This window comes from Vigna unguiculata, chromosome 2 (assembly GCF_004118075.2).
Source record: "Vigna unguiculata cultivar IT97K-499-35 chromosome 2, ASM411807v1, whole genome shotgun sequence".
NCBI lineage: Eukaryota > Viridiplantae > Streptophyta > Magnoliopsida > Fabales > Fabaceae > Vigna > Vigna unguiculata.
In genome coordinates, this window is record NC_040280.1 from 24,455,447 (window position 1) to 24,466,757 (window position 11,311).

Genomic DNA, 11,311 nt, shown 5'->3' on the forward strand with positions numbered 1-11,311 from the left:
AAAGTGTGATGTTAATGTCATTACCAAGAAAATTAATATTAAACTTTTTGTGACATTTCACGTGACTTGCTATATTTGAATTCAAAATTATATAGAATTTTGTTATAATATGTGAGTAGAGGATTTTGAAACACTTTCTTAAAATATTTAAGATATAATTGTAAAAATATTTTTAATGAACTTTATTGTATTTTTAAGTAAATTTTGAACCAAATATTGCTCAATACATACTATGATTGCCAGATTTATATTAATTAAATAATATGTTTATATATATATATAATTAATATTTTCTTCCTAGCATATTTTATAATTTGTAACATATATTTTCTATTAAATTAAATTTATACGCGACTTATTAAATAATATAAGTCTTAAAACTGATGCCTAACATTGGCTATATAAAACTCATTTAACTTGGTCATTATTTGATTAGTCTAGTGTCTTATTAAATAGTATAAGTCTTAAATTTTATTTATCAAGACGTTCATTATTTTATTTGTCTAATAATATTTTCTTCTACATATAGGTGAGGAGGAGTGATATATAGACCGTGGCACTTTATTTTTGTGACGATGTTTAATTAACTTAAATGATGTGTATTTTTTACTTAAACTATATAACAAAAATTAATATATATGTATTTTAATTAATTGTAAGTTAATAATTAAATCAATAAAGTTTAGTAAATTACATCAATGTTTTAATTTTATACATTAATAATTACTTTATACATTATTTTGAGTTCACTTATTCATTAATTTATAGACTCTAATGCACATTTGATATTTAATTTTAGTTGTTCATAAATTTAAATAGAATAACATATGTGAAGATGCGGGGAATGACTTGTAACTATCATGCATGGAAAAAGGACCGAACAAAAAGTACGTGGCAGTAGTTTATTGGGAAAATAATATCCTACGTGGAATAACTTGAAATATTTTTTTAACTATAGTGAGAATCTGGAAAAAAAAAAAACGCTGAATTCAGAATATATGGACAAAAATGAGGACTGAATTCTGAAAAAAGGTAGATTCTGTCAGCTTGTCGTGTTACCTCATCCGGTAGAACAGCACAAAGGATGAGGGACGAAACTCCCCGTTTTGCTAAAACTGGAATAAAATTACCTTTTTTTTAAATAATTATAAATCTCGAATCAGTTCATTAATATAAAAATATATAAAACGTTGATTTAAAAACATATTAATTGATATTTTTATCCCACTCTTGGAGAATTTGATACAAAACAACACACTCAATCTTTATCAAATGTCAGTTTTCAATTCCTGAGCAAATTTTGGCTAGTTAATTTTTTCTTTGGGTTAATATCACTTTTTATGTGGATGTTAGGTTTATAATAAATGACATTGACATTTTCTTGTTTTTGGAGATTATGTTCTTAATTTTGTGACTTTGTTAATAACTCTGTAAAATACATATCCAATGTTTTTTTAAAATAATATTATAACACTAAGCGAATCTCTGCCATTACAGGAACTTGGAATAAAATGGAGATTTAGATTTGTGTAAAAAAAATGAAAAGAATATTGTAACTTGTAAGCTTGATTTTAGCTAATTCAATCACCACAATAAATACCTGTTGTTAACGTTGACTCTTATGACGCAAGTGTTGGTGAAGAAAATATAAAAAGCACTCTCAATAAATCAAACTAAACTTAAAAACCTTTAAACAGTATGTTCACCATTAACACAATCCTCTGTTTTAATAATAACAAACCAGCCATAGTTAACAATGTTGTTGTGTTTAAATTGGATTTTACAAGGTATTAGACTTTTTGAGTATTTTTTGTTGAGTTAGAATATATTTAAGATTGATGTGTATGTCTTTCATCTAATTAGTCGTTTAACTCTTATTGGTATAACGTGTGTTGTCAGATGAATATATTTTTAAGAAAAAAAAAATTAATTTAAACTTTAATAAGTTTATAATAAATGACATTAGTGTTCTTACGTTATAAGAACATCACTAACTACATATTAATTTATTTAAAACTTTCGTTCACAATAGAAAAACTCAACTAACAACTAGCTAGAAATATTGATATTAATCCTTAAACTAAATATAAACTTTTGTGTGAAATTTGATAGCAAGTAAGTTTATTAGAGTAGTTAAATAAGAGTAAATTATATTTGCATTTTTGACATTCATCAAATTTCTTTTGATAGTTACATAAATTCTCTTAACTACTTATGTACTACCATAATATTACACATTCACCATTCATTTTATTAACTCCATTAATTGGGTATATATAGATATGAGAGTAAGTAATTTTAAGAAAACGATTATTTATATGATCATTTATTTTCTTTGAAAGTTAAGATAACTTACTTTTAGAACTATTAAATTAGTTAATAACTAATTTAATAGTTGTCGATGTTAAACATTTACCCCACACAATTTAAAGTTTAAATTTATAAATATATATAATCATTTCTTTTTATATACCCTCAACCACCTCATTGTTGAAATTATTCACTTGAAACATTTTTCAAGTTCTTTGTAATATATAATCTTCAGATTTTAAAAATAGTACACATTTATAAATTTTATATTTTAATAATAATAATAATAATTTATGCAAACAACTATATCTATAAGAGACTTAACTATTTTATACTGTTTATAATTTAATAAATGATAGGACTAGAAACAATTAATAGAATTATGTGGCGCAAACTAATTTTTTTTATTATATATATTATAAGAATGTGTTAATAGTACATTGTGAGAACTGGGTGTTCTAAATAAAAATGATTAAATTATATTTAAATAGATGTGAAAAAGAAAATGTTGATGAATTTTGCATATTACAGGAATCATGGGATGCACATCCTGGCTAACCTAGTGATGGTAGGTAGCAATTGCGCAAACGTGGCGCCACATCAGATTTAGATGAAGTTGTCCGCAAAGTATCCCATCTTTAAACACGTCATGCAATTGTGTCTTTCTACTTCAAGATAGTTTTTCAAATGATCATTAAAAAAAATGTTATTTGTAAAATAAAAATAAAAAGTAATGAGTAAAAAAAATTGGATCTCAAAATATTATTGAATTTTTATTCCATTTCCTTACACTAAATTTGTGGTGCTAATCACATATTAATACTGAATAAACTTTATATGCAATTTTTAGGTGTGTTTGTATTTTTATTGTCTTTCACTGAAAATTATTATAGCAAATTTATAAACTTTTACATTAATTGTTTCTCATAGTTTATCAATTAATAATAAAATTTAAAAAGTATTTAGTCAAATTAATAAATTAACTGGAGACTATTAATTTATGAGATGAGATTATTTGTTCCACATAAAAGATATAAAATTCAAATTAATGTAATAAGTATTTTATTCCACAGAATTAAAATTATACAAAATAAAAATTCTAAATAAAAAATTCAATAAAAAATTAAGCATGCAAATTTTAAATTTATAAAATATAAGTTTAATTAATATTCATCACATAAACTGATTACAATAAAACAATTTGCTCTAATAAAAACATGTAATTTTTTTAAAACTACAAAAATGATAATTTAATTATTTTTAAAACATTAAAATAATAAAACATAATAATGTATTTTTTAAAACATAAATTTATAAAATATAAGTTTAATCAATATTCATCACATAAACTGATTAAAATAAAATAATTTGCTTGAATAAAAAACATATAATTTTTTTAAAACTAAAAAATAAAAATTTAATTATTTTAAAAACATTAAAATAATAAAGCATAATAATGTATTTTTTTAAAACAAATTTTATTTATATAATAAAAATCGTATAACTATATAATTATATTTCATTTTACATTTATTAGTTTACAATACAATAAATTTTATCATAGATAATATAGACTTACTTTCAAATAATATTTCAAATAATAAATTAGTGATTAATTTTCAATTGCTTTAATGTTTTATGAAATAGTAATGATATATAAAAGGTATAATTTCTTTATATTTCGTGAGATAAAAGTTTTATTGTGAGTTGAGTCTATTTTATTTTACTTTTATAATAATTTTTTATATAGCAATAAACATATTTCCTTGTTGTATTATTATTATTGATGAATTGAGTCGATGGTTTATGGATATTCTCTGTCATGTAAATCTCCTAAAAAACTCATCACAGATATTTTTTAATTTAAATTAAATTAATCTTCATCAAGTAATAATGATATTATTAAATAAACAAATAAATATATATTGTTATAATAACCATTAAATATTTATAAAATAAAATATGTTCTCCGTTATCATTGATGACTAATCTTATTATTTGTATTAAGACACTGAGTTATTTATATTTTTTAATGTAAAAGAAAAGAATTAATGTTATTTGAAGGACGTTAAACATGATTTAAAAGGCGTGTTTAATTTAATAAGAGAAGAGGAGGAGTGTTGGCTAGTGTGGATAGGAGGAGCAGAGGATAGCTATCTCCTCTCGGGACCTAATATCTCTCCAATTCCTCCATTATTAGATTTAGAAAATTTACTTTTTCCGCACTTGACCGCTGAAACCGTGCCCAGGATAGGATCTAACCATGGTTATCCTAAACCATGGTTACTCACTCAAGTATGGTCAAGATGGGGTGCCACTGAAGCCTATAAAACGCACAACTGGTCTTGTTCATTTCGCATCCCATTACCAACTACTTCTGCCTTAACTCTCACAACGTAACGTTGTTGCATTTCATTGTCCTTCTGTTCTTGCTTTCTCGTTTACGTGTAACCTGCAACCTCCAAACCTCTGGTCCAATCTTCTTTCCCTTTTTTCACACCTTCTTATTCAATGTTCCTTTATTTCTCATCTTTCATCTTCAACCCTACGTGCATGTCTGTCTCAAGCTTTGCTGTGCCTTATTTTTATCTTGTTCCTTATTTTCTTTATTTTTTGCAGGGAAAAAAGCCTAAGATGGCGTCCAACGGGAATGGCAGCGTTGCAAACGGGAACGGGACCGCTAAGAACGGACTGACCAAGATTCAGACTCAAAAGAAGCATAACGGGATTTGTCACGACGACAGCGTTCCCACCGTGAAGGCGCAGACTATTGACGAGCTTCACTCGTTGCAGAAGAAGAGGTCCGCACCCACCACACCCGTTACGGGGTCTCAGGCTCCGTTCGCCACCCTTTCGGAGGAGGAGCGTCACAAGCAGCAACTCCAGTCCATCAGGTATATATAATATTTTTCTTTTCCACATTTACAACCTTTGGTGGTGTCTGGAAATAAGCGAGACGAAACACGAAAAAAGACAGTCTCGTATTAAAATTGTGCCTTTTTTTATTTTTTTTTCATGTACATCTGTACACAATATTCTTATGTGTATCTCCTACTACTAACTATTAACTTTTTCTTTCTTTAAGAAAAACTTGATACAGTTTAATCAGGGTTTTTAGATTGAAAATCTGGGCACCGCTTTAATAAATTATTTCACCGAACCTCATACAAAATATCTATGAAGCCGCGTCTAATAAATTAATTAATTACAATATTTTTTATTTTTGTAACAACTTATAATATATTTTTTCATCCATTTATCTATATTGTATTTTATGTTTTCCTTGGTAACGAAATTTGTTTCAGAAATAATAATAATTCTTCTTTATTATTAAAATATTGTGGAGAAACAAATAGTAAAGAACATGGCCCGGCGGAAAATCTGTTTTAAGGCAGAATAAAGAATAGATGCGGGGAGAAAGGTTGTGGGACCCGGTTGTTTTAGTAGATCCACATGTAACATAAAGCCTTGACTAAGAAAGTAAGGTGAATCAGACGGTGGGCAGGAGTTTGATGGTTTGTTGAATTGACTTTGTTGCAGTGGACCCGATCTAAGTGCTGACGCAAACTATTGTATGTATATGAAATTAAAATTAAAACTGTGAATGATGTTGTGATCTGTTGTTGAAACAGTGCATCTCTGGCGTCACTGACCAGAGAAACCGGACCGAAACTGGTGAAGGGAGACCCAGCTAGGAAGGCAGATACCCAGGTTTCTCACGTGCACCATCATGTCACTCCCACCATTGCTGTCAGCGACAGTGCTTTGAAATTTACCCATGTCCTCTACAATCTCTCCCCTGCTGGTACTTCCTGTTCTTAACCTTTTCAATGATGCTTTTTACGATGATTTATGTGAAGTTTCTTCTTTTTGACATTATCATTACGACCACATAGTCCCCTTCCTATGTTACTTACACCACCGGACATAGTCGTGTTCCTCTTTTCAATAATCACTTTTAATTGATGTCACTCATATACCCTGATAGCTACATGCTTTATCATCAATTTTGTACTTGCGGTGTACGAAAAGAAAAAAAGTTCAAATTAGAACAACACCGTCTCACGATGTTTTTGAACTAGTCAAGCCAAGCGTAACGTTTTATGTATATTCATTTTTTTTCGTTTTTAGATAATTAAGTTTTAATAAAGTTGATTAGTAAAATCGGTGAGGGTATATATGTGCCAGATAAAAAAATTATGGTCAATCTGCCTTCAAATACTAATTATTCCCAAATAGTGCCGGCAACTTTTGTTTAACTTAAATTTAATAAATTAAAAAGTCCAATGTTTTTGTGGCCGACAAAATTTTGAAGAATTTCCTAATGAAAGGAACGTTGTTGAGCCCACTCTTCATGCTATAGACGTGAGAAAATCCCATGAATATCTTGTTTAATAGAAATTTATGTGACTAAAGTTTCCGTGATAATTAATTCTTGTGAGTTTAGAAATAGTATTTAGTTTATTCAACGCGGTTTGGTTTTTCGGTGCAGAACTTTACGAGCAAGCGATCAAGTATGAGAAAGGATCATTCATCACTGCCACGGGGGCATTGGCAACACTTTCAGGGGCCAAGACAGGTCGCTCTCCGAGGGACAAGCGCGTCGTCAAGGACGATCTCACTGAGAATGAGCTTTGGTGGGGAAAGTGAGTGCTAAGTTTTAACAGCTACCAATTATTATGTGGAGTTATATTTGCGGCTTATGAATCTCTGTCACGTTATTATTTTTGCTATGTTTTCTTGTCTTTCTGACGCACGGAACTGCCAAATTTTGTATTCTACAGGGGTTCCCCTAACATCGAGATGGACGAGCACACTTTCATGGTGAACAGAGAGAGAGCCGTTGATTACTTGAACTCCTTGGACAAGGTGATTTCTCCTTTCTTTAATTACCATACATACATGACAGAGTGGGATGGGATGATAATATGCAAAGGCAGTGATTAAATTTTATTAGAAAAACGCGGTGATGTTTTTTAAGTAATATTTTAAAAGAACGGTCCATGGTGATTAGAGAAAGCATGATGTGTCTCATCTTAGCTTTTAAGGTGACGTGGGGATTGGGCTTAGGTTGTCGTTTTGTCCAAGTGGGCGAAAAGTTCGCACGATTCCTTAGATAACACGACACTGTTTTCATGTGTTTGTGTTATTTACTTGGAATCGGGTTATTGAATCATGTTTCATTACCCAGCCCAGGCTTGGTGAACGAATAAGCACATATGCTTTTTCTTTCAGCATACAGAGCACCAAAGCCTGTGATGTGAGGGGCATTTCCCTTTTATGTTAGTGAATAATTGATTACTTCCGTTAGAAAAGCATATCTCCCCACCAGTGTATACAATTTGGCTGATTATGGTGTTGGGTTGGGTGGTTTTGGTTAGGACGAAACTAGATTAGGTAACGCTGTGCAAAAGCTTTACCCTTTTCTCAGTACATGTATCATGTGAACTTCCAATAAAAGAATTTTTTTTTTTTCTGATAATTTTGTTTTGAAAGAATAATTGTTTACGGTAATTTAGTTATCTCAACTTAAAAATTGAATCCCGCACGTTACTAATTGAGGTGGGGTTTGTTCGAAATAAACAAAACTTGATTGTCGCCCAATTCATGTTTTACACATCTCACACGCTCTGACTAGATTATGCATTCCATTTGTTTGTTGTAAGACTTGTGTGAACAATAAAAATACTTTTAAAAATATGATGTCTGATCTTATCTGGATGGAGATTCCAACGAATAAGAATGTATTATTTGCATGTGGAAGAGTCAATGACAGATTTGTTGCTTAAAGAATTGACATTGGTGATGTACAGGTGTTCGTGAATGACCAATTCTTGAATTGGGACCTGGAGAACAGAATCAAAGTCAGGATTGTGTCTGCGAGAGCTTACCATTCACTGTTCATGCACAACATGTAAGTGAAAATTAAAGAATAGTTTAGCATTGCAATTGTTTCTGTGTTCTTCCTTCCATCATCCAGAGAAAAAGGTATAAGCCCGCCAGATAAGTGCCCTAACGTTGAAAGCCTTAATTTATTGTGATATAATTAATATATAATCCCTGCTGAATGGAGGAAGAGGTTCCCCCGAAGTAGTAGTGCATGTGAGTTTAGTATAGTGTACAATTGGATAACTGGGTGGGTGACAGGTGTATCCGTCCCACTCCTGAAGAGCTGGAGAATTTTGGTACTCCGGACTTCACTATTTACAATGCTGGACAGTTCCCGTGTAATCGTTATACTCACTACATGACATCCTCCACTAGCATAGATCTAAATCTTGCTAGGAGGGAAATGGTCATCCTCGGCACACAATACGCCGGGGAAATGAAGAAGGGCCTTTTCAGTGTCATGCATTATCTCATGCCTAAGCGTCAAATCCTCTCCCTTCACTCTGGATGCAACATGGGCAAAAATGGGGATGTTGCTCTCTTCTTTGGACTCTCAGGTATAGTATCGCCCCATAAAAAAGGTTGCATCGGTATAATGTGGGTCCACACACCCTACCCTACCTTCCCTTACTCAGCCCTCCTCAATCATACTCCCATGCTTCTCTTCTCACCTATATACACTTACTTCCATCTCTCTTTTACCCTCTTTTTCTCATGAATACCCTTTGCTTTAGGTACTGGAAAGACCACTCTTTCTACCGACCATAATAGGTACTTGATCGGTGATGATGAACACTGCTGGGGTGAGAATGGTGTCTCCAACATTGAAGGTGGTTGCTATGCCAAATGCATTGATCTCTCCCGGGAGAAGGAGCCTGATATTTGGAATGCAATCAGGTTTGGTACAGGTATCAATCTCACACTCACTTTCGCTTCTTTAATTTAATCACTCCTAAATATGTAATGCATTTTGACTCTCTTGTTTTTCTTCCGATTGCTTGGCAGTGTTGGAAAACGTGGTGTTTGATGAGCATGATCGCGATGTTGATTACTCCGACAAATCGGTTACCGGTAAGATATTCTCTTTTTCTTGAGGTTGACTCCAATTAAATTATTTGCTGGATAGTTGACAGCAATAGCTGACAGCAATAGGACTCGCAAGATGTAATTGAGAAGCAACATCTATTCCTATTATATATAAGACCAGGTCACTTCTTAAAATTAACCTCCTCAAACACGGAACTGATATGGAAGAAGTTGAATAATGAAGTGACAAGCATATGACAGATATAAACAATTAAACATGAAAATTATTGCCTTTAATCAAGCAAGAGGACAAAACTTGATGGGGATTTTTGGGTGCTGCGTGTAGATTTATCTTATAATCATCCATTACAACACATAATCTCATTGCATTACAATTATTCTGCAGAAAATACTCGTGCTGCTTATCCCATTGAGTACATTCCAAATGCAAAGTTACCTTGTGTTGGTCCTCACCCAAAGAATGTCATTCTTTTGGCGTGTGATGCATTTGGTGTACTACCACCTGTGAGCAAACTGAACCTGGCCCAGACCATGTACCATTTCATCAGCGGATATACTGCTTTGGTAATGTTTCAAATAACTACCTATTCCTCCTACCATGTTGTTTCTTCTGTAACTCTAATTTCTAACCATGTTTTACTTGCGACAACCTCAGGTGGCTGGTACAGAGGACGGTATAAAGGAGCCACAGGCCACTTTCTCTGCTTGTTTTGGTGCAGCATTTATTATGCTGCACCCTACAAAATATGCAGCAATGCTTGCTGAAAAGATGCAGAAACATGGTGCTACTGGGTGGCTTGTTAACACTGGTTGGTCTGCTGGCAGGTGTGTAGTTATATTATAGCATTGAAATTGAATTTCTATCTGATCCTAAATAGTATTGCAATTTATACCCTACGAAATCTAGAACTCACCAAGCTTTTGAATACATCAAACTGCAGCTATGGTCAAGGGAGTCGTATTAAGCTCCAATACACAAGGAAAATCATTGATGCTATTCACTCCGGAAGTCTCCTGGATGCAGAGTACAAGAAGACTGAAATCTTTGGGCTTGAGATCCCCACCGAGGTGGAGGGTGTCCCTTCTGAAATCCTGGACCCAGTGAACACAGTTAGTGATCCTAGACCTATGTACCTTTTTATTCTATCCTTTGACACGGTCTTTTTCTAACGTTGGAGTCCTTTGTTATTGCAGTGGTCAAACAAAAAGGCGTACAAGGAGACTCTGCTGAAGCTGGCTGGATTGTTCAAGAACAATTTTGAAACCTTCACTAACCACAAGATTGGCAAGGGCAACAACAATCTGACAGAAGAGATTCTCGCAGCTGGTCCAATCTTTTGAGACAATTATGTGTGGATGGGAATGTAGGATGGTAGGAAAAAAAAATGTCGCTTTAGAATATTATGGTAGTTTCGGTTGGTTCAGATGAACATTTCATTCCAGTCTTTCTAAAAAATGCAGTTTACATTCAAGTCTTCATTCGCAATTTTCTTCATTTTTCCACCTCCTTAAGCTTTTAACATACTCTGTTGCAAACTGTTTCCTTCTTCATCACACCACCATACTCGTCGCCACTAGAATTATAATGCCTACCGGGCCTCGTCAACTTCGATCGATTCTGATGTCAATTAATTAACAATGGCTCAATTTTGGAATCTTAGAATCTAAATGGTTTTGGTTCAAGAACAAAGTGAAAGGAAAATGTTTATTCTGTTACACCTTCTCAACAAGCAAAAGATAAGGAACCAATGATGTCTTGTTTGAGGTAATACATCTCTGCTTGTGAACAAGATAACCCCATTTAACTGACTCAGACCACCACCACCAGGAAATTATATGTGAAAATCTGTTTACACAACTCAGTTAAAGTAATTTGCAAGATACCCTGCTTCGAAAGTTTTTTTTTTCTTTTAATTTTGAAATTAAATTTTCCGTTTCAGAGACTTATAAAATTGAACTTGATTAGTTTAACCTTTGTAGAAGCGTTTAGTAATGTATTTTAAAATAGTTTATTTTTATTAACACTTAACTAATAACTTACGTGCTGCTTTAACGAGTTTGTTTT

The 11,311-nt window shown here is 32.2% G+C and overlaps 1 protein-coding gene across 1 annotated transcript; it reads left to right on the forward strand.

Moving 5' to 3' along the window:
* Positions 1-4,646: 4,646 nt before the first annotated feature.
* LOC114174245 (phosphoenolpyruvate carboxykinase (ATP)-like) lies at positions 4,647-10,725 on the forward strand. The gene is made up of 13 exons (XM_028059044.1): positions 4,647-4,782; positions 4,930-5,204; positions 5,943-6,115; positions 6,803-6,956; positions 7,095-7,179; positions 8,124-8,224; positions 8,458-8,756; positions 8,934-9,107; positions 9,205-9,270; positions 9,632-9,810; positions 9,902-10,071; positions 10,188-10,356; positions 10,441-10,725. The coding sequence occupies exons 2-13, from the start codon at positions 4,945-4,947 to the stop codon at positions 10,585-10,587; spliced, it is 1,977 nt and encodes a 658-aa protein (XP_027914845.1). The 5' UTR covers positions 4,647-4,782; positions 4,930-4,944; the 3' UTR covers positions 10,588-10,725.
* The last annotated feature ends 586 nt before the right edge of the window (positions 10,726-11,311 follow it).

Bases quoted from the DNA above. Each gene is read 5' to 3' on its own strand.
- LOC114174245 (XM_028059044.1), top strand. From the start codon at position 4,945: ATGGCGTCCAACGGGAATGGCAGCGTTGCAAACGGGAACGGGACCGCT. The intron at 9,271-9,631 runs GTAAGATATTCT...ATTATTCTGCAG, and splicing joins CTCCGACAAATCGGTTACCG to AAAATACTCGTGCTGCTTAT. The intron at 10,357-10,440 runs GTTAGTGATCCT...TTGTTATTGCAG, and splicing joins TCCTGGACCCAGTGAACACA to TGGTCAAACAAAAAGGCGTA.